This window comes from Cavia porcellus, unplaced genomic scaffold, assembly GCF_034190915.1.
Source record: "Cavia porcellus strain 051 isolate PalLab524CR breed Dunkin Hartley unplaced genomic scaffold, mCavPor4.1 scaffold_311, whole genome shotgun sequence".
NCBI classification, from domain to species: domain Eukaryota; kingdom Metazoa; phylum Chordata; class Mammalia; order Rodentia; family Caviidae; genus Cavia; species Cavia porcellus.
The window spans coordinates 88184-112293 of NW_026947794.1; the positions used below are offsets into that span (position 1 = coordinate 88184).

At 45.4% G+C, this 24110-nt stretch overlaps 1 protein-coding gene across 1 annotated transcript in view; it reads right to left on the bottom strand.

Annotated features, from left to right (window-relative positions):
* LOC100725331 (rap guanine nucleotide exchange factor 2-like) overlaps window positions 1-24110 on the bottom strand; it is a 63339-nt gene that overhangs the window by 38932 nt on the left and 297 nt on the right. The window contains 14 exon segments of the mRNA XM_063244590.1: window positions 108-260; window positions 1881-2084; window positions 3406-3629; window positions 5134-5257; window positions 5348-5559; window positions 6707-7090; window positions 8960-9200; window positions 9503-9660; window positions 15128-15374; window positions 15814-15922; window positions 16019-16222; window positions 16314-16421; window positions 17307-17471; window positions 17669-17825. Of these exon segments, the coding sequence (XP_063100660.1) occupies window positions 108-260; window positions 1881-2084; window positions 3406-3629; window positions 5134-5257; window positions 5348-5559; window positions 6707-7090; window positions 8960-9200; window positions 9503-9660; window positions 15128-15374; window positions 15814-15922; window positions 16019-16222; window positions 16314-16421; window positions 17307-17471; window positions 17669-17825 (2690 nt within the window).

Consider the following 24110-nt stretch of genomic DNA (forward strand, 5'->3'; position numbering starts at 1 on the left):
AAGGCCCCTGACTGTGAAGGCACCCTGAGCAGATTAAAACCTGTGAAATCAGCAAGAAATTCTATGACTGCAGAGGGCAGCGCCTAAGCCCACCACTGCAGCCCTACCTTTCCTGGGCGAGCTCTGCGGGGATGTGGGTGAAGACAAGAGCTTGGAGGACGCGCTGGACAGCATGTCCTCCGCCTGCTTTGGGTGGCGCTCCAGACTGCCTTCTTCAGACAGCGAGAGGATCTTCTTTAAAGCTTGCGGAGAGTTTATGCCTACAAAAATAAGCAAAGAACTAAAAACTTCTAACAACTAAAGGGCTGTATTGAAACTCAGTGCTACTGTAAGGTTCCACATATTTACAACTGGATATTCCTTGTACCGTCACGATATGAGAACAGGTGGAGGAGGCAGAGATGCCTGTGCTCAGACTTCCGATTCCCAGGGCCAAGAGGTGGCTGTGGATGTTTTAAATTCCAAACCTCTGACACCATAACCATGTGCTTGGCAACAACCAAGATTAAGTGGACAATATGTGAACATCTGAATTCGGGGCTCAGTGGGGTCACTTCAACTCCAGCTTGGGTTGGAAGCAGGTATTTGCTACTACGGGGCAGTTCAGCTCTGGGGAAAGGGGAACACCAGGAGAAAAGCAGAGGGCCCAGAGACACGGAGCGGATGGGGGAGGCAGGATACAGCACCAAGGGTCCTCATCAGTAATGTACTCAGTCCACAGAGGAAGAGGAAACTAGCTGCCTCTTCCACAGAAGCCAGGAGGGCGGCTCCCAGGGTGCATGGGCCTGGCCGGGAAGGGTGCGTGGGTAGACACAAAGTGACCCCTTGATTATTCTCCAGGAGTATGGGAGACACTTTACAAAGCTTCTCATAGTACTATGGGGCATCCTCAAACTCCCTCAGAGCTGACAAGCAGAGAGATTTCCAGAAAGGAAGAACAGCCCCAAACCATGTCCCCTTCCTGCCAGCATGCCATCTCATGTAAGCAGCCTTCTGCACTCTACACGGCGTCTCTGGAGAAGAAGCGATACTGTCAGGCACAGCGGTGTGAAAACTCCAAGTGCACCAAAGCTACAGGCCAGCAGGCAGTAGCCTCAGGCTGGCAGGGCCTCAGCAGAGTGTCAGCACTTCACACATGGTGCCCTCCGCACAGAGGGGCAGGGTACCTCGACCACACTCCTCCGAGGCGCCTCAGGGAGGATGGAGGTCAGCCAACAGCGCCCAGCACAGAGACCGAGGGACCTCACCCAAGGCCCAGCGCGTCTAAGCCAGCCTGCTGTACCCTGGTAAAAACATTCCTTATTTCTGTTCAGGTTACTTCCTTCCACAGACAGGCAGAAGAAATAGTGGGCACACTTTATGAAAGCTTGTTCTGTGGTGCATCTATTTGAGAAGGGTAAACCAATGAATGCACTGTTTTTAAGGAAAAAGATGAGGTATAATTTCATTAACCTGCGAGCTCTGTCCGTATTTCCAGTGCCTGAAACTTGCAGAAGTGGGAGCTCGGTGAGGCAGAGCTGTGCCCATGGCCGGCATGCCTGCAGGCAGGCTCCGAGGCCTGCTACTGACATGGCTGAAGCCAGCTCGGTTCGAGGCACTGACCTGAGAAACACTCAGGCCACGTTTCCCCAGCTCACCGACCACACAGTCAACAGCGAGGGTGAGGAGAGGACCCCCGAGTGCTCACACACCGAGGGGGCTTCACTGCTCCACTTCTTCCTCCCCGTTGTGAGGCACAGACCCCGTTTATCTAGAAACAGTCCCTCTCCCTGTGGAAATCTTCCCTTTTATTCGCAGAAAAGAAAACCGAGAGATTCTGGGACGCTGGGCAAGGTGCCTGGGACACCGCTGGCCCCACACAGCCAGGGGCAGGCACTCACCGAAGGGCGGGAGTTCCTTGACAGGCATCTTCCTTGGGGACGGGTAGAGGGACATGGCGGTCACCTGCAGGCCCTGGCCAAGCTTCTGCACTGGCTGTGGCTTTGGCAGGGGCTGCGGCTGAGCCTTCTGCTGGCACTCTGCCCTGGGCGCCACCTGGGAGGTCTCAGACTTGAGGGGCCTTTTGTCACCAGGGTGCTTAGGCACTGAGAACAGAAAATGTAGACATCAGAAGTGTACAGTCAGAATAGGAAAACACACATTTTTTCCTGCTGCCTTATAAAACACAGAAACTTCCAGGAGTGGGGCTGTCGGCCTGTAATCACAGCCCTGGGGAGGCTGAAGCAGGAGGATCACATCGAGGTTGAGGCCAGCCTGAATGACACAGTGAGTTCAAGGCCAGCCTGGACTACAGAGCGCAATATTGTCTCAAGAAACAACAACAGAGACAAATGGAGATAAATGACAAAAACTGGGAGGAAAACGCTCCTTACAGAAAATATGAGAAGTATGCCAAGATAAAGATATTTACCACATTAGTGATCTCTAACAATAACGATATTAAACATCAAATTAAAACTAAGAACAGAAAACGTGGGCAATATTATATGGCTATAGATAAAAAGCAAACCTGGTAAGAGCTACGCAAGAAAAATCATGAGGAATTACTTCTCTTACTGGTCCCCATATCACTCTGACACACCTAAGCTGATTTTTAACTGAATAAATGGTGTTAACTGTATTCTATTAATCGTCAGTCTCCTGTGAAGGGAACTCTCCAGGGAGGCAGACACTGGCAGTTCATAGGCTGCTATTCTGCAGGGCGGGCATGGAATTCCAAGTGCACGGCAGCAAGCCCACGAAACAGAAGAGTTAGATGCTGTCTGCACGGAGTCCTAACAGCCCACAGGCCCATGATGCCTGCGTCCTCCACCTTACACTCTGGAAGGCGGAGAATCTGGACACCAGGCAGCTCGCCTGAGGCCACACAGTCACTGCGCGGACAGTGGGAGCTGAGCGCTGCCCTGCAGCACGCAGTGTCCACTGGCAGTGTCCTGGCTGCTGTCCTCATGGGCTCTTCAGAAACCTCAAATCTTGAGAACCATCACCTTTCAAAGCAGCCCACAGGAGACCAGCAACTGGTGGGTTTTTATTAACTTTCGGTTTCATTTGCAGCACTGGGGACAGAGGCAGGCAGACACTGCACCTCTCCAGGCCAGCCCGATTCTCACTGCTAACACCAGGGCTCACTGTGCACACGTGCGCTGAACACCTGCACTCAGGCAGTCCTGTCTCAGCCTCCCCACGGCAGGCACCTGCCCAGAGGTACACAGTCTGACCAGATTGCACTGGACACTGGGTAGGCTGTGGTGAGACTGAAGGCAGCCCGAGGAGCCCACAGTGTCCTCCTGCACGGGCCCCGCACCTGGGAGAGGCTCAACCGGAGCAGCTCCTGCTCTGCTCCTCTGCCCCTGAGCTGCTGCCTGCAGGAGGCCCAGAGCCACCTGGGGAGGGGTGGGGACTCACGAGTGCTGGTCGCTGGCTCACACTGCAGCGACAGCATCTGCAGGCTCTTCTCGTCCATCTCGAGCTCCAGGTTGGACAGGTACTGCTTCACTTTGCGAGCCATCTGGGTGTCCTTGTAGAGCTTCTTGGCATTGAGGAAGGAACTGCGGCACACCCGCTTCTTGTGCCCGCCTGTCTGGGCAACATCCAGCACCACTGCATTTGTGCTGCCCTGGCTGAGGGACCTTCGAGGTGGACAGGGAGAAGAGAGGCCACTCACTCCGGCACGGGCTATGACACCTGTGCGGCACTGCTGAGACCAACAGTGTCTACCCTGGGAGTCACCTGCTTCATTCCAACAGCACTTGTCACCGGGAATTGCGGGTAAAGAGAGATACAGGTAACACACAGTAAACAGACCACTGGCACCCAGTCTACTCCAGCCGGAACTGGCTGTGCATCTATAGCATTCAGGTCCTCTCACAGAGGCAGCAAATGACAATCCCAGAAAAGCTCATGCAGGAAGACACGGCTCCACTCATTCTGATTTATCATGTTAAAGTTACTTCTCTATGAGAAGATGCTTTGCATAGATTTAAGTAAATTAGCTACAAGGTTCACAATTAGTTCCTTATTCCTTGAGTAGAATGAGGTAAGGTTTTAAGTAAAATTGTCAATCTGTTAATACTATAGTTATGCAAAATAAACATCTGTATATGGAAACTACTTAGCACATGGATCATTAAGAATTATTTTGAATAAGGATTAGTTTATATAGAATGAAAATAGTAGTTAGTTGAGCTGTAAAAAAAAATTGGTTTTCACCGCTGGAGACACCTTTTTTTAATTATGCATATTTACTGGTAAATAGCTGCACAGTAATATTTAACCACAAAGTTTTTCCTAACATCCTCCACTATCCCCATCCTAGGCTTTTCTCATTTTCAAGACACATGAATTATTCAAAAATAGAATCTTCCTGGGAGCTCAGAAATGTGCCTGGCCTACAGTTCCCCAGAAGAATCCTCAATATTTTCACAGCTCTGGGGGGCGCGACTTCAGGAGCGCACAGAGGACAGCTGCAGTCAGTCTGAGCTGGAAACCGCCAGAGCATCGAGGCAAGGTACAGAGCGCACGCAGGAGAGGCACAGGGAGGAAGGAGGCGGCAGCTGCGCGCCCCACCACTTACCCCAGACTGCGCCACTTCTTCTTCCTGCAAGTGAGAGCCGAGGAGATGGAAGCGTGAGTGCAGAGAGAGACAGAGAGATCACAGCTCAGAGAGAGAGGCCTGCACTTCGGGGAAGCCATCCCAGCAGCCCACAAACCTTCAACCCACCACCGCCTTCCTACAAGCACTAGTTCTGGCTCAAAAGACAAGTGTCAAGTTCTTGTCCTAGAGAAAGACATGTGAGGTCTGTCTCTCCGCCGACTGGATTGGGCAGAGACTGAGGCAGTGCCACCTGGGGCCATTACAAATCTGAGTGTACACCACCCCTGAGGAGTCACGGCTCTACAAGCCAGTATCCTCAGGAACAGCGAGAAATGCTTGTGCCTGACATGACACGGAGGCCACGCTTCTCTCACTGGAGTCAGTGCACCTAATGCCATAGAAGGCTCAATGGCGACACTGGACCCAAGGTAATTTCTGCCCCTGAGCAAGGAGTATACACACGGAAACCTTTCTCACTGAGGGGGAAGCTTTCAAGGTGACCCCTCCAGTCCCACACGTGCCTCGGCTGACCCACTCACCGAGTCCTGAACATGAGGGCCGGGTCCATGTTTACTGAGGCCATGCGGCCCACGTGACGAATTTCCTTGGCAATCATCCTGAGCTTCTCAAAGTTGACCAGTCCATCTACTTTTGAGTCATTTCCTGCAATTTGGCACAGGAGAAAAAGGAAATCACATGGCACCTGGTGTCTGCTTCTGCTGGACACGCAGGTAGAAACCAGTGCCAATCTACCTTCGTGCAGGAAGGTGAGATCCTTCTTGATGATTGGGAACAGGGGGATGATGGGGGGCTGCAGGTTCTGACTGTTGAGGACATTGCGGTACTTGGCCATGTTTCTGGAAGGATCAAACAGGTCTTGGAGATCCTGAAACAGCTTTTCATATTTATTGGGAAGTTTTTCCCAGGTGGTCCGAAGTCTTGCCACTGGTGCCAGGTTCAGGCCACTGATGGGAAAAGGAAAGTGGATCAGTTAGACGAGGCCTCCTGAGGAACTGCATGGTCCTGTCCGTCGATGGGTAACAGAACCACACAAACATGGCTACACACAGCCATCTGCAGCGGGTGCCGGAGGAAGGTCCTGATGACTCAAGTGAGGCCAAGGCAGACAGAAGCAGGTTCAGGCGTGGTCGTGGCCCACTGGTCTCTCTGTTTCCTTGAGCTCAGATTTCCTTCAAGGCCCAGCCTGCAGAGCCACCTGAGGTTGGGAAGGAGCCTGCAAGAGGCAAGGCCTGGAGAGCAGGAGTTGGGTTCCAGGTAGGGGGTGGGACCCGCCTCGCCCTGTCTGCATCCCAGCCTTGAGGGGAACAGCCCTGCTCCACACAGGACTGCACAACAGTGCCTTGCCATGGCCCAACTGAGGACACAGGGACACCTGCAGAATCACTCTCCAAGCTGAGGGGCACAGGTGTTGCAACCACAGCAGAAAGATGACACAGTCAGCAAGAACACTGTGTAAGTACTGTTCTTTCTGCACAGACAGAGTGGTATTTAGCCATACAGGCAACTGACAAAATGACAGGGCAAACATTCCAGAGCATTAAAACTAAACAGAAGTCACAGCAGTCATTAGAGTATCACAAACTCTGGGGAGAGAAAGGGACTAATAATTTCCTCAACATCAACCTGACTCAGGGCTCCCATGTGCACTTTCTCCCGGGCTCAGTCCAAGCACTGATCAGGGAGCACAGTTTACATTCCCTGGGCATCTGCCTTGTGCTGCCTGATGGAAATTCACATGCATTATGTCATTTAATATTCTTGATAACTCTTTGCGGTGTTGTTATTTTATACGAAATAAACTGTTATCCAGAGGAGTTCAAATGGTTTTCCCAGAGTTTACAAAAGCAGAAGTGCTGGATACAGATTCACCACTCTCCCAACCAGCTCCTGGAGTCAGTAAATTAAGCATTAGCCACAGGAGAGAAGCACTTTGGCTTTGAGTCAGTGACAGCCCTGCAGGTGTGAGGGCCTAGGGTGGTCGGCTAGCAGCTGCAGGCTGCTGGGCCCTTCCGGGATGGAGTGACCATGGAGGGGACACCTTTCCAGCGGAAGCAGGACCTGCGAGAGCTGGTAACCAACCGCCGTGCTCACCTGATGATGGTGAACATGGAGTTGAAGTTCTTGCACTCCCTGCAGTGCAGCGCTATCTTGATGAAATGCTTAATGATCTTCATCCTCTTCAGTTGGTTTGTCTCCCTGAGAATCTCTGAGGCCACCCAGAAGGTCTCCTGGTTGATGACCTCCTCGAACATCTTTAGGTTGGCACAGCTGGTTTTGGACCTCAGCTTGAACAGGTCATCGATGTACTCGGTGGGCTCGATGTTCCGGAAGAGCTCGAAGTTGCGCATGGAGAGCTGCTTGGAGACTTCAGTGGGGCTGAGCTGCAGCAGGGAAATCTGGCTCTTGCGTAGCAGCTCCTGCGCGTCCTTGTCTGAGCACAGCATCTTTGTCTCCATGTTGTTTTTCAAGTAGTACCTGTTTTTGAAGAAACAGGCGTCTGGGAGAAAGCCCATGCCACAGCACCGCAACACCCCCACCCTTAAGCAAGATTCAGAGAGGCTGAGATTGAATAGCAGCACAATTCTTTTCCACCAGGCCAGGGGGTGCTACCCTGCTGACCAGATCCCAAGGAACCCACAGAGAATTTGGGGGTGGGGTGAGGTGAGCAAAGTTCATAGATTTTTGTACCATTTATAACTATTCTCCTTTTCAAATTATTTTACCCTGTCTGTTAAAGATGACAAAAGCTAGTTTAATGAAGCACATAGCCTCAAGGAAGGACGCAGAAGGCCACACAGAGCCATCAGTGAGGGGAAGAACAGTGCTCCATCCAAACCAGGATGTTTCAGACTCAAACAGCCAGTAACCCACAACGGTTTCCCTTCGGTTGGGTCCTGCACATGAAACAATCCTGAAACAGATTTTAGCTATTTGGTGCCAGAGATCAAACTCATGACCTCACCCTTGCCAGGAAGGTGCTTACACCGCTGAGCTAAATCCCTAGCTCCTGAAACATTTTAATGCTTAAATACATGGAACTTCATAAGACGTGCCCAGGACAGTGGGGCAAGAACAACCCCTATGTGTCAGGTAGAGAACAGGACCCTAGAGCAGCCCAGAGCTCAGTGCTGGGCCATCTATTGTTTTTTTTTTAAAGCAACCTGTTAAAAACTATACTCGAATGTTTGCTCTTGGATTTATTTTCTTGCCTTCTCTCTTTAGAGAAAGCAGCCTCTTTCTCTCTGAGTGAACAGCCCTTGTGAGAAGACTGAAGGTGCACACAGAGGCCCCACTGCACAGTGCTTTTTCACATGCTCCAAAACTTCTAAGACACAACCCGCATGGCTCTGCCCTCAGCACTGCCGGCCAGCGTACTGCCCACTCTGATCACTCGCAGGGTCCAGGACAAGGGCTCACCCATCCTTTTCCTGCATGGTGAATGTGACCACGAATCTCAGAAAAGCATCACGATTACGGAGTTCAAATGAGAACCAAGCGAAGCTAACTTCTCAAAATGTAACTGCCTGCTAGTGCTAGGCTTGCAAATACAGGAGTGAGCCCCACAGTTACAGCTGACAGCAAGCAAACACGGCCTGAATGAATTAAATCACCATTTAGATCGATTTCATGGAAAAATCATGTGCAGTGGACCACTCTGTAAAATGAGACAATTCTTAGAAAGTTATTTATACAACTAATTAATTTGCATTTAGCGCAAAATCTAGTCATTACCTGTTAGCCAACACTTTAAAGTTTTTTCATCTTGCAATTATTTGTGGATTATTGGCAAATCCCTGTCAATAGGAGGTCACTATGTGATGACAGGATCAGCACAGTGACACAAAAGTGCTCAGGAGCCTGCCTCCCAGGGCCAGCTAGGCAGCTGCTCCAGCTGGGTTCCTGGGTCAGGCAGCCCATCCCACAGCGCCCCCTACCCTGCGAGTCACACAGTCCTCCCTACATCTCTGCCTGCCCTGGCCTTGTGCAGCTCCTGAGGTCTGAACAAGTGAGCACGTGGGCGCGCAAGCATGTGCGTGCACACACACACACACACACACACACACACACACACACACACCCAAGGCTTCCTTGGCACTCCACACCAGCTCAGTTCACATGCTGTCAGCCAGGAACTCGATGGGCAAAGCTAGGAAGCCAGTGCCTGTGTGCTGGCCATCAACAGCAGCCCTCAGGTCACACTGGTAAGAGGTAGGCAGTCTATGTGCACATTGACCCGGGAACCACAGTGTGTGCGTGTGCGTGTGTGTGTGTCCTAAATTATAATCTCCAGGGGCTCTCAGTCATTTAAACCCCTCCAAAGTGCTGCAGGTAGACAGTGTGTACCTTCCACTCAGCTGTATTCTGTCAGCAAGTTTGCAGAGCTGGTCTGGAAGGCACCTTTGTTTGATGACACCCTCCAGGGTGACGGAGACCTCACACAGCGAGTACTGATCCGGGGTGGCAGTGATGGCAAACTCCCTGATGGCCTGGATGACCACTTCCTTCGCCGTGGTGTCCTTACTGATCATGATATATCGGCTCTGCTGATCAGCCTTAAAAACCCTCAGCACTTGATCTGGAAAGTCTGGAGGAAAGATAAACCAGTGCAGAAGTGTGTGCAGAGCAGGAGACACACTGCAATGAGGTGACGTGATCTGAGGAGGAGATGCTCCCTAAGAAGGGGAGGGTGGCTGCCCCCCTTCCCCATGCTCAAGATCTGTGCAGATTCAACCCCATACTGTACTGCAGACTACCCCTCTGCCTCACAGAATGCTATAACAACCTGCGGACAGATATAAATGGCCCAAGCACAGGATGACCACACGCTTGTCTAATCATGGGGCATCACCGATATGTTACAGACAGCAGGAAGCACTGTGCGCTCACCAGGAGTGGCACAGAAGTCCAGGATGCTATGATGTGACTGCAGCAGGTCGGGTTTGCTGGAGGACAAGGTCTCGCTGACAGGTAGAGAGGCTGGGATGTGGTTTGTCTGCTGCAGCCCCACAGTGCTGTGGTCCTGGGGCTGACAGATCCCAATATCCCTGCTGGGAGAAAAGGCAGAGGACAGCATGGTTGGCACGTTACAGTGTTACAAGTCAGGTTCATCAAGCTCTGGATGAATGTAAAAATGTCAGTAATAACTATCGTAGTGTATCTAGTTCGCTCTGCTGTTTCCTGAGTGTACCCTATGCTTCTCTAATGCCTGTCTTTTTCACTAGATAAGCTGCAAGCATTTTAAGTAATTTCTCAGTATAAAAATACTTTCAAAGAAATATGACCTTCAGTTTCTGATGGCAATGGATTTAAGGGAAAAAACACATTATGAAGAATATAGTCAGCCTCACTTATCCAGTGCTTTTACTGGCTGACAGGCTGAACCTTAAAAACTGAAGTTGAGGAAAATAAGAAGAAGGGGGGAAATCCAAACTGCTTAATTTCACTTACCAAAGTTTGGGGGAAATGAGATCACTATGGAGTTAAATGTAAAGAAGCCCTGACATGGACATTATTTCTTAATCAGAGGACATAAAAGACCCAAGACACAAGGTGACATTTCCTAGTACCAAAGGAAAGGAATCCAATGGAAATGCAGTGACTCATTTTTAATTCTCTGTTCAAAATTTCTAGTTATACATTTTAGTTCCCAGAAAAATATTGAGAACTAAATGGCTACAAATGTATTTCCATTTATAAAAAGTGCTGCTGTAGGTAACGCTTGAAATATGATTTAATGATATATAAAATTATTTCTAAATTAAAGGGTCAAGTATTTCCACAACAAAACATCAAGTAAAATACTGTACCTGAAAATAACTAGGTTATAACAAATGGTTGTACTTTTAACTAGTTTCTGTAACTTCTTAGAAATAAAATTGGTAACATCACACTAAGACTACTACGTAACTAAGCCAGTAAATAAGATCATGTGAAGAACAGAAAAAAAGGGGAGAATTGTTTGATAGAGAAAACATAGAATATGTGAAGCAGGTTCAAAGAGATTACCAGGAAACTAAAAACTCTATTGAAAGCTGGCATAACAGTTTGAAAGAAACTAAGGATAGATTATCAGAACTGGCGGACAGATTTGTAAGGTGGGAGCATGAAATAAAAAACTTCTTAAAAATAACAAGAAAATAAACAGCAATAATACAAAGACTAGAAGATGATAAGAGGATATATAACTTAAGAATTAAGAACATAAAAGAAGAAGTAGGGACTCAAACAAATGAACTACAAAAGCTATTCACAGAAATAATCCAGGAGAATTCCCCTAATTTAGCAAAAGGTAAAGATACTCAGATGTATGAGGCATACAGGACCCCAGCCACCTACAACCCAAACAGAGCTACACCCAGGCATATAATAATCAAAATTCCAGAAATCCAATATAAGAACAGAATATTAAAAGTCATAAAAGCAAGAAACAGATCACTTACAAGGGAACACCCATCAGAATTACAGCAGACTTCTCTGCACAAACCATCAAATCATGAAGAGCGTGGGGGGAAATAATTCAAGCTTTGAAAGATAATAACCTCCAGCCAAGACTGATATATCTTGCACAACTGTCCCTAGAAGCTGATGGAAAAACAAGGTGCTTCCAGGATAAAGAGGAACTAGGGGAATTTGCAATCATCAATTAAACACTACAGAGATTACTGCAGGATATTCTAAAAATGAAAAATACCAAGATTCCAGAAACAGTGGCAGAGCGGCCACAATGAATGGAACAGAAAGCGAAATGAAGAGGACAAACTGACAACTAATGACAGAAAAAGAGCTCAACAGAAATGAGGCAGAGAAGACTGGATGGTAGGAACAGCCATTTTGGAGAAAACAAGACATCATAATAGGTAGTGCTGATTTAATATCCTCTTGTTTTGAAGTCCCATCAAGCTTTTGTTCTTCTGTCTTCATCGATTTTAACATGTTGTATCTTATTGGATTTTATTTTATGTGACAATATAAACAAAAACTTTTATAGACAAGGAGATGATATAGAAATCGTTGTTCATTTTCGGTTAGTTGATTCTAAATACCCTGTAATACTGTCATCTTCTTGAACAGTTTTACATTGTCTTGATACGTTTGATGCTACATTATACGAAGTTATACCCAAAGATTTTAAGGGAAGAGACACTATGGTAACTACTATTATGCGGAGATTATCTTATGGTGAAACACTACTTTGCTTAAATGGCTATGTTTTGACCTGCGCTGTTTTGTTGTTATGCCCTCTTTTTTATCTCAATCTCCTTTTTATTATCTACTTTTTCATTTTTATCCTTTTAATTAAGGGAAAAATAAATAAAAAATAGCAGGATATATTATAGTAACCCACGTTGATTTCCTATTAACTTGATTTGAAACTCTGTATTGCTCTCACCATCTTGTTTTGACTGATTTTCCTCTATTCTGTTATGCTTGATAGTACAAAGTTTGAAAGTATAGGCAACAACTATGAAGACAATAAGATTCATTGTGATGCCCATTCTGGTTGACTATTATCTTCTTTTGAAGCCCTCTAATGTCTCCAATGTTTTGGTTTTATTGTCTTATTCTTTACTCTTTTGTTCAATTTTATTATACCTGATGATTTAGGCAATTATTCTTAAGATAGCAAGAGGCAGTATGGTAACCATTGTTGATCACCTTGTATTTTGTTTTTATATTATGTATTATGTCCATCCTTTTGATTTGACTGACTCTGTCCTGGTATGTCACATTTGGTTTTACTTTCTTCAAAAAAAAAAAAAAAGTAATAAGAACTGTGGGAGTAATAAAACCCAAAATGCCTAATTGTCATTGTACAAAAGAAAGGAAAAGAAAGTGCTCTAAAAGATATATATTTAAGTGTATAAGATAGATAACCATATTACTGAGTTTTGTTGGATCATTGAACAAAACTGTTTGCAGTCTCACTGTTGAAAGTCCCCTCTATATGCTTTAATTTTGTAACTTCAACAACTATTTCTAAGATGACAATATGTAACTATTGATTTCCTACTGTTATTTTTTCTGAAAGTCTGTATAACTTGTACCCTTTTTCTGCTTTTGTTTTGTTTGTTTTGTTTTTTCTCCTTAAATAAAATGTAAAAAAAAAGACAAAAAAAATAAGATCATGTGAGAGTAAGGTGGGCTCAGAAAAATGTTACATTTCTATTAAAATTCACACAGGTAAGTACTGAAAAACGAAAAGTATGATCATTTTGCTGAAGATAAAAAGGTAGAATTTTCAAGCAGAATTTTGTTTTATAATCATGTTTTACAATCCTGTGTCTGCCAATACCACACAGAGTCCACGGCATGTGATCCACAGCAAGCGATCACTACGGGCTGGGCCACTCCTGCCCCAATGGCCAAGAAGCCAAGCACACTGCATTCCAGGGGTTGCTCGGCGACACTCCAAGGCTCCTCAGGTGATGATCTGACTGAACTCTGTCACGCTGTCCTGATTCCTGGACTGACATGACCTTGCACCAAGACATAAATCAGAACCACCCTGAGTGAGCACAGCCAATCACGGCTGGACCTTGCCAAGTCTCCCGATGCTGCTCCGCCTTTGCTGACTGACTTCTGCCTTCCCCTGGGCACACCAGGCTTTCTCCTCCTACCAGCAACCAAACTTGCGTAAGGCTTCTGTCCTACCCTTTCCTTCACCCTGTGCATATCACTCTACCACAGCTATCCAGCATCTTAGTGTCTCTAAGAGTTTAAGGGAAAAAACCTTAACAGTAGAACAAAACTTGAAAGTATCTGAAATGTATAGTTTAGTAGCTTTGTTAAAAAAACAAAATCTTTGCAAGCTAGAGGTGTGGCTCAGAAGGACGATACTTGCTTAGAATGCACCAGATCCAGGATTTCATCCCTAGCACAGTAAAAAAGAAAACAGCCAAGAAGACCTCCATGAACACATACTAATTTCTAGAAAAGTTCACTGATTTGCTTTAAATCAGTTTATTAGGTGAATAGGTACAATAGATGCAAATAGGTCCTCTATACCTTGAATTACTTTTTCCATTTCTATTACTTCATACACTTTTTCAAATAATTTTTGTAAGAAAATATCAGTATTTTAAAATCAAGCTAATTCCCTTTTTTCTCTTGTGAAGATTTTGAGTATCTTTCCAAAAAGACAGAACAAAATTAGACACAGCACCCCCATGTAGAGCTCCCGGTTGGGCCAACACCACGCCTGGAGAATCAGCACCCCAACCTGGGCATCACACGGAGGCTTCCCAGGGTCACACTGATGTCTACCTCATCTATTCCAAGGATCGTATTTAAGTCATGGTCAAACACAGCTCTCAGATCTTTTGCTGCTGTTGTTATGTTGCTAGTAATTCTGCATTAATGCACTTTACTTTGTCATTCACTTAAATGTAAGTTTTTCATCCAGAGTCACGTGAAAAATTGATTCCTGTTTCCTATAAATGCCAGCTGTTCCAATCCACTGACTCCTGTCAACTTACTATGAGCATTTCCACAAGTGTCAATAAAGTCATCACTTTCATGCTTATCCTAAAACAGACATTTTCACTGAACCACCGGTTCAATGGCTGCCACAGGAGTTTGACACTCAGTTCATGGATAGTAAGCTTCAAATCTCTCTAATCTGTGGATGAAAATTTTATCTAAAATGAAATTTTCAAAGCAATAAGAAAGATGCTTAACGTAATCCTAAGTGTCTGTATAGTTCCTTGTTATAGGTCCTTGTTAGACACATTAAACTATCCAAGAAATAAATTAATCCATGTTTTTCAATGTGCTACCCTCCCTAGCACTGTACTGTGACAACTACACTACGACTGAACATGGCATTCTGAGTTACTTCACATTCAGAAAATAACTTTATGGTCTTCAAAAAGGACTTCAATTTAGATCTAATTCACATTCAGACTGATGGTGCTTGAGTTTTGTACAATATTCCTGGACTCAAGAACTGATATGAAGAAATAAACAGGCAAAGGAACAAAGTTGACATGAAACAAAAACCGCATCAGTGTGGCTCTGTGTGGCCGCCAGAGCTCCCGGCACCAACACGGTCCCGTCTCTGAACCTTCCCAGACTCGCTCCTTGACACAGGAGCTACGCCTGTGGTGCCCACTGTCCCTTTCCTCCCACACTTCTACTGACCCCGCTCGTCCATCCTGTCACTTCTGGGGCTGCTCACCGCTCCCAGACAAAACTTTGGATGCAGTGGGCCAAAGAACAGTCCAGGGACCCAAGGAAGCCTGTGCTCAGCTCCTCATGCCTTGGCGGGCCAGGACCCAGGAATGAGGACAGGGGGCCCAACCTCCAAGGAGGATGAGCAGCTCTGATGAGGACCCAGGAGGACTGGACAGGGAAGGGCAAATGTGAGTAAATGAAGCCAGCTGTACAAGGCTGCCTCCACAAGAGTCTGTCCAGGAAAGCCTGGGACACTCGTGGACAGAGTAGACACCAATGATGCCACTGCCTCTGCCCATCACTGTACACATCCCATGCAGCCAGTCACAGCAGACTTACTTGTATGGTCTCTGAGGTAAGACGCTGATCTGGGTCTTGTTGAGGATCTTCTTTAGCTTGCTCCTCCTTCCCACCGTGTTGGCTTGGCTCTTCTTGTTCACCTTCTCCAGGCCGATCACCTGCTCCACGTCCACGGCCAGGTCCAGGATGGAGCAGCAGCTGGCCTTCTTGATGTCTCTGATTTTAGTGAGGTGTGCGGCACCATTTCTCTTCTCTTCTGACAATCTTGGTAGAAGTTCTTTAAATACTGAAACAGACACAGAAGCATCACAAAACACCACTTGCAAGAAACCTGAACACCCCTTGGCAACCACAGAACCTGGGAATACGTGAGAAGTTCGGACTCCAGTTCCCAAAACTGACGCCAAGGACCTGCCTTGTTTGCTGCTTTAGCAGTGATTAAGAAAGTGATGCACTCCTTACAGGTGTATCGGTGTTTCCCAAGAGAATACAGATCTCACTTATTAATAAACAAAGAAATAAAAATAACTTTATGGTCTTCAAAAAGGACTTCAATTTAGATCTAATTAATTATGTAATAAAGCCTGTATTTATATTTTATTAGATTTTTATCCTGATTATGTTTTCAATTATAGAAATTACTACTTTCACAACTAAGATCTATATGTAAAAACACCCTCCACCTCAGAAAAAGAGAAAATTCAAAGTATGCGAAAAATACTTACCAAATAAATTTGTTTTCACAGTGATAGACAGATGTGTATTATTTCTAAGAATTTCCATGGCTTTTGACAGCTGGATATTTTCAAAGTTTTGACCATTTACTTCTAATATCTAAAAGTGAAATTTAAAATTAACATCAGTGTCATTACTCTGGAGGAAAAAAATGATACTAAAATTCACCCTCACTCGGGGTCAGGAGCCACGCACCTGATCGCCACGCTTCAAGCCGGCCTCGGCTGCTTTGCTGCCGGGGTCCACGCTGTCCACGAAGATCCCAAAGCCCTTCTCAGAGCCACCGAGCAAGAGGAAGGGCAGCGGGGCCTCTCGGCACGGCTTGGTCAGCGTCATCAGCCTTCCTTTGGCTTTCGCAGCACAGGCCAGGTTCAACAGCTTGAGGTGGCCGCCCATTTTCTGCAAGAGCCCAGAAAGGTGCTATCAATTCAGAGACAGGAGCTTGAAAGAAACCCAGAGCTGGTACTTTAAAAAAAAAATCCAGTATTACCTCTCTTTCCATGTTATTTTCAAACACTTCTAGAAATCGAGTCATTTCAGGGTCTCCTTCAAAGTCACTGAAGTGATTGTTCACCCACAGCAGGACTACCCATGTCACCTGAAAGACAGTTCTGGTAAGTCACCTTGTTTTAGTGCCAAGACTGAAATCACATCACGAAAGGTACTTAAATTTCAAACAATTTACTTTATACTGCACAAACTACAAATTTCAACAGACATACTACTCATAAAAAATGACTGTCTGAAAATACATGTACTAGAAATGCAGCTTCATTGGGCTAGGCCTGTGGAGGATTTAACTAAACATCTTGCTTTGCTTTTGCTTTTTGGTACCAGGGATTGAACTCATGACTTGCACTTGCCAGGCAAGTGCCATCTTGCCTTACTTTCAAAGCATGCTCAAAAGAAGTCAGAATGAAAGCAAAAGTACAACAAAACCAAATTAGCTTAAAACAACAGAAGAGAGAAACTAAAAGCTCAGGGGAGAGGACAAAGTAGGTAAGGAGGTGAGCAGTGTTAGCCTAGAAAGATCCGAGAGGAAGGAAGGCGTTAAGACAGCCCTGTGTGGCTGGCTCCCCGAGGCTAGCTCGGCCGAGCCCCACGCCAATGGGGAATCTGTGTGGAACGTCCCTGCGTGGACAGGGACGGCCGTAACGGACAGCACTTCCCAGGTCCACCGAAGCAAGGTGACTGTGTGAACTCTCTCCCAGAACAGCAGGGTTCATGGGTTGAGATGTTAGGCTAGGTTACCGTCTAACACATTTCCAGTATGAGTAAGTTTAAACGTTTAGTGACCGACTTATTCGTGTTCGCATTTAAAGAGAAACAATCTATTTTCAAATTTGGACCTAAACATGTATAACAAGAAATGTTAATCTCCATTGTTTTGATGAAGTTTTCTGATATTCTATTAAATTGCCAAATCTGCAAGCTCACATTACAGTATTCCCCATGGAAGAGCCAGAAAGAACGCATTTCCAACCTTATCCCTGAGGGTCGGGTCGTTAAACCACTCCAGCAACTTCTTGCCCACTTCCATTGGGCTAGACAGGAATGTCCGGTAGGTCAGCAGGAAGTCCTCTATGAAGGTTGGATCCACCACCGAGTGCTCCTCCACCAGATGCATCATCAGCCTCTCGGAGGTGCCCTGAGACAAGAAAGAGGCTTGGGCACCAGCTGGAATGGACACTGACATGGTCCTGCACGTCAAGCCTTCAATGTAGTGCAAGCCGGGCAGCAGCACCCATTCATAAGCTGGGACTCATCCAGAAGGGCAGAGATCTTCTCAGTACTACTCATCACCTGCCAGAAGCATCACCTCTCAAGGATGTGCTCCCGCCTCACCTTGATGACAATGTGGCCCTTCCTGGTTCCGGTCCGGTCAAGCTCTCGGTGCTCTTTTACCATGACGATCTCTCCCTCCTCTTCGACTTTCTGCATGTTCTTCTCCACTTGGTTGAGGATACGGCAATAATCTTGCTGCACGATGCAGACAAACTGGGAGAAAACCAAAGGCACAAGCGAAGATGAAGTGCTTGCAAAACACCTGTCATGCTAATAATTCAGTGTTTAAATGATTAAAACTGGCATTTCCCCCTGTCTGTCCCATAGTTTCTAAATTAATGCAGTAATGAACCTTAATCAGGCTTCCCTACTCATCATACATTTTCTTCATTACTCAAGAAAAGTTTAGTTTTTAGAATATGTATATTACATTCAAAGTGCCACCAACTAAAAAACCAAAAGGCAAGGTACAAGGTCTTTCCTCAAACTTCTTTCCCAGTGGGGTTTTCTGGGCCAACAGACAAAAAGAATTATCTTTTGGATTTCTTCTGAAGATTTTCTAAAAGTAACCATTTAAAAATAATGGTTTTCATGAAAGCCACAAATTCAGAGACACTGTATACACTGCTGGTCATAGGGATGAGAAGTCGCAGGCAGCCGCAGAATGGCCAGTCCCTTCCACTGAGAACAGTGACCCAGCACTGCAGGGGGGTGGGGGGGACCTCTGTGCCACACCTAGAACGCTTCCAGGCTCCGGGATGTCCCTTTCCTAATGGTTCTAAACAAGTTAAAAGTCAGCGTGGTGGGCGCTCTGGCGTCCTGGACAGAACATCGTCGCCCTCTCCGCATGGTTCTGTGAGCGCTAATAAACTGTCGGGACTCGCGGCTTTAGGATTCTAAAACGGACACTGGACCGGTGAGGCATGCGCCACTCATCTCGGCCCTGAAGGAGCCTGAGGCAGGAGGATTGCAACCCGTCTCAAAAAATAAAAGGGCCTGGGAATGTAGCTCAGTGAGAAGCCCTGGGTACCAACCCCCATACGAAGGCAGGGAGGTCACACAGAAAGGGCCTGAACTGACCAGCACTGGTCTGGTCTGTCAGAGCCCAACAGGCCACTACCGCTGCTGCCTTAGGAAAAGCGCCCCTGCAGGCCGGGGTCCAGGATCGGATGGCACCCAGAACCTGGCGCAGGGGCTGGGCCTGCAGTCATGTGAGGGCCCGCAGCAGTCCCCTCTGTACCCCATTGTTTCAGCGTCCTAAACCCAAAGAGCTGTCTGGCCTGGCTGCAAGGGAGTCCGCTGCACAGCATAGGCCCTACCCCTACCCGGTAAAGCACAGCGTGCACTTTAAAACAGCGCCGCACAGGGAAAATGCAAACATCGCTCACTACACAACACAACTAGAGTTCAGTGAAGTGGTCAAAGCAGACACCTGAGCAAATAAAAACCAGACCATTTATGAAATGGTCTGCGAATGAACAGTAGATGGGTTTCTTTTTGTTTTGGGTTTTTTTTTTTTATTCTTTTTTAATGATACCAGGAATCAAACTCTTGACCTGGTGCTCACCAGGCAAGTGCTTGTAACTTTGCGCTAATGAAAACTAAGCTGGTGGTCAGAGCTCCACTTTCCAGGCTCTGGTGTCCTCAAGCTGCTCTAGCAAGACATCCCATAAATGCCGGGGGTGCCCCACACTATCACCACCCGGGTGGCCTGAGCCACCCAGCGCCGCCCACACTGCCCTCTCCCCGCCCTCGCAATCACACACAGGCTACTTTCACACCGCGCACCGCGCCAGCTTCGTGGGGAAAAGGCCCCTCCGCGACTGCGCGCGCTCACCTGCAGCACGGGGAAGCCACACAGATACAGCGTTTCTGCGCGCAGTAAATGGCAGTAGTTACATCGACTTCCAAAAACATCAATTTCTTCAATATTGGGGAACAGAGAAAATGCTCAGATGAGAAGGGGAACAACCGAGAGGGGAGGGAGAAAGCAAAGAAGGGACGGGAAAAAGGATAGAAGGGAAAAATGGAAAGGTTTTATACATAAAGAAGGGAAGAGAGGTTGGAGGGCGGAAGGGGAATGGGAAGAAGCAGCGGCCTGACTCATCAGGTACAGGGCACGCTCCTTCCTGGTGAATGCTACCATTATGTGCATCTAAAGTGCACCAGTAAGATAAAGACATTTCTAAAATCCCGTTTCTGTAACACGGACCATCCAAGATTGTTCCCCAAATTTGAATATGAGATTTAGAAAAGTTTTATTTCCAAGTAATTTTAGGTTTTTTTTTTTTACAGTCAAGTTTTAGATAACATAATTTAAATTTTCTCATTTATTGTCTAACAAAGAAATACAGTCCTGTGTTAAATAAATAAATTTGAGAAAGAAAATGCTTTTTCCAACAGAGTGTCCAGTGAATTACTCTTCTTGACAAAAGACTGACATGAGATAGGATAAATTTGATTTGAAATTCTTAAGTGTCTACATATTTTGGCATTTTTTCAGGATCATACTAAAATGTTATGAGAAATCAGGAGGACCTCAAAGTCAAGGTATTTAAAAAGAAAGAAGTTTTTACTTGGAATTGTTTATCTTCTTATTAGGAACTTATTTTTATTTAAATGAAACTCATGAATAAAACCTACCTTGTGTGATAAAAGTTGAAAACTTATGAATTGTTTTAGAGGTTTTAAACTTTTGGGCAGATGTGAACAAATGGGAATTACATGTCATCTTAGCATCCTCACGGGAAATCAAAGTTCAGATTTACTTACAAAAAATCAACAGGCAGGCTGGAAAGCTATCTCAGTGGCAGACCACTGCTTGGAATGCCGGGGCCCTGGGTTCACACCCCAGCATGGCAAACAAACAAACAAAAAAAAACAAAAAAACCCCAGCATATGACATCATAATTTATCTTGAAGTTTAAAATTGCAAGTGATATAAGAATGAAGCAAAATTAAACGTCGATCAACATGCTGCACAGATAACTGGCCTATTTGGCCAGGCTGCTTTCTCACCCAGACTCCTCACCTTCAGTGTCACGCTCTCCAATGGCCCCGCAGCTCCGCAGCCACGAGTCTCGTGCAGGCTGACTGCAGGAGGTGGATCTGTCTAAACCGGAGCTGTGCCCACATCACTGAAGGGTGGGAGCAAGTCCCACACACAGGCCAGGAGTGAGGCAGAGGGGGGAGACGGCGAGGACGAAGGGAGACAGGGGCACAGGAGAAGGGAAGAGTAGAGGTGCCTGTCTGGTGGTACTGCAGGGGTCTGCACCAGGCTCTGACTCTCGGTAAGAAGCAGCTGGAGACAAGGGACCACAGAACAGAGGAGGGACCAGGCAGTCTTGGGCTTCCAAGATCATTGTGGCTCTCCACTCACCACCTCACTCTCTGCTGTGCTGAGCTGGGCGCCACTCCTCTCACCAGCGAACACTTATCTTGGACCCGCTGGAACATTAGGACACAGGGACGAACCCTAAGCAAAGTTCTTTTTCTTGCAAAAGCTCTCACTGCTTTTGTTCATTCCAACTGGTGACCACCGATAGCATGCAACATTCCGCAGAATGACAGGACACCAGTGGCCACTGTACGATGGCCCCACCTGCTACCAAGAGGCGGGGCTGACATGTGTTCCCTGCAGAGTAAGGAGAATTTAAGGAAGGACGCTAAGATGCCATCCCGAACACACATGGTAGCTATGGGGTGGCCATCACTGCTGTGGTTTTAAGGGGTGTGTGCCAGCAACCCCTGCATTAGCACGCTCTGATGATGGCATGGGGCAGAAGGCAGAGCTGGCTTCTCTAGCAGATAGCTCACCCAGTCCCTTTCCACTTCACAGGAGGAGCCACAGCACCCACTAACCTCCATGAGAGCCCTGCTCTGCCGTGTGTGTGTGTGTGTGTGTGTGTGTGTGTGTGTGTGTGTGTGTGCGTGTGTGTACCTTGCTACCACCATCTCGCAGCAAGGCTTCCCACCACCAACAGACTATACCCTCCCTAACCCCTGGCCTCTGTCCTTCCTCCTCGCTTCCGGAGCCTTTAGGGAAACGGCCACCCTTACCTGGTACAGCACACATGCCTGGGGCACTGTGACCCTTGTCACATAATACTTCTATTACTCATTCTGAAATACTTGTGCGTCTCCTACCAATTCAGCCCCACGGTCACAAAATTTCCAACAAGGCAGTCTGGCCCGTTGAGGAGCATTAATACACATGCTGAACTCCCAACCATGAAGCAGCCCTTTCCTGGCCACAGGGAGACTCTGTCTCAAATGTCACTGTAGCTGCAGCATGAAGAAGAAGGTTGGAAGGGGACAGAGCACAGGAGGAAGAAGAGAGCTTCATCTCTTGGCTCGCTCTGAGCCTGTTTGCTTCAAGGATTTTTCTGGACCACACAGATGCCACACAAAGATGCCAAATGCCACACAAAGATTCGGGGATTTAGAGATTATTCTATTTTGTCCCATTACTCTAAATAATTGAGTGGTGACAACATAGTATGATTTTCTGGCATTATATATTTAAAATATTGAATTTAAAAGTACTTTGGGTCAGTACTATTTTCTTATAGCCTTAGTTATATTCATTTTATTAACTTTACATGCATGACATAAAGAATTTCAGTAAGTGATGCCATTTTACATAGCTCAGACACTACAAAACTTCAGCTCTTTCTTTTACAATAAATTATATTCAGAGCATGTTCAGACTACATTAATAAACAATGAGTACAATATTAATTAGTGTATGTCAAATTTTTAAAACAATTTATCTTTTAAAGACAAAAGTTTTTAGAGGGTAGTACGTAAATTACAAATAGCAAAAATTTTGAACTTATTCATAATATATACATTAATCTAAATTTCATAGTTGGGACTAGGAGTATGGCCCAGTGAAGCAGCACTTGCCTAGCTCGCACAAGACCCAGAGTTCCATCTTCAGAACTGATATAAATTAGTTAATTAAACTTTTATCTAGAAAATATAAAGAACTTTTTAAAAAAAAAACAGCCCACCCAAAATTCAAAGACCCAATCCAAAAACGAGCATCTGAGATGAATACACAGTTCTCAGGTAAAGAAATACAAAAGGCAAATAAATATATGAAAAAATGTTCAACATCATTGGTCATTAGAGAAATGTAAATTAAAACCACACTGAGATTCCATCTCACCCCAGAAAGAATGTCCAGGATCAAGAAAACCACCAACAACAAATGCTGGAGAGGCTGTGGGGAAAAAGGAACTCTCCCACACTGTTGGTGGGAGTGTAGACTGGTGCAACCACTGTGGAAATCAGTTTGGAGGTTTCCTCAAAAAGCTGGGATTGGAAGTCCTGTTTGACCCAGCTATTCCACTTCTGGGCATATTCCAGAAGAAGTGAAAACACACCCAGTCATGTATGTGCACCCATGTTTATAGCAGAACAATTTGTCATAGTCAAACCTTGGAAACAACCCAAATGCCCATCAACTGAGGAATGGATAAAAAAGATGTCGTATTTTTATACAATAAGAGTACTGAGCTATAAAGAAGGATCACACTGAGGCTTTTATAGGTAAGTGAATGCAAGTTGAGACCGTATTCAGAAGTGAAATAAATCAAATTCACATGTGTTAATACCCTACTGTAAGAAACTGAAAGAGCAAATAAGATCCAAAATCTTCAATAAGTATTGTGAAAGGGTAAGAAACAGCTCAAAAGGGAAAAATAACTCAGGGAAAAGAAAATAGATGTAAAATTGTAAATATACACTTAAGATAGTTAAGATGATGGTACTACTAATTCTATTAGTTCCTGGAGCAATACAGTTAACACTCACAGGATTAGATCAATTTTACATGTCCATATCTAGTAATCTGAGCAGCTCTTTTGAAAATAACTATGCAAAATAAACATCTTTGTTAAGTTCCTTCCACCTTGTTTTGAAAGCCTATATTGTTACTGTTTTGGGTTTTTTGTTATTGTAGTTTGTCTCTCCTGTTTCTTGCTTTTCTTGTATTTGTTTGTTTTTCCCTCTTTAAAATAAAACTTTAAAAATTAATTAATTTCCTATTTGGCCATGCATTTTCCTTTACTCTATTACTAAAGGTTTTTAAATAGTGAGTACTGATACAGTATCAATACTGATACTACTTCTCTTTGGTTATTGTATTCTTATCAGCAATTATTTTACTAGTATTTTTCATCAGCAATTATTTATTACTGATTCAGCCCACATCTCTTCAAAAATCCATTTATTTTTGTATGTATTTAAATAACATTGCAGAGTTGCACATCATCTTTACTAATTTATTTATAATTCTTTCTAGAATGTGTGTCTGGCATCCGTATTTTTGATGAACAGACCATTGATAGAGATTTTAAAATACCCTAAAACAGAATGCTTTTTTAAAAACAGAACACATAGTGCTGTTGACTTCAGCAAACTCAGATGGACATTTAGTTTTAGTATCCTCACATATCATAAGACGAAAAGTAATTGTTCTATGTTCAGACGTTAT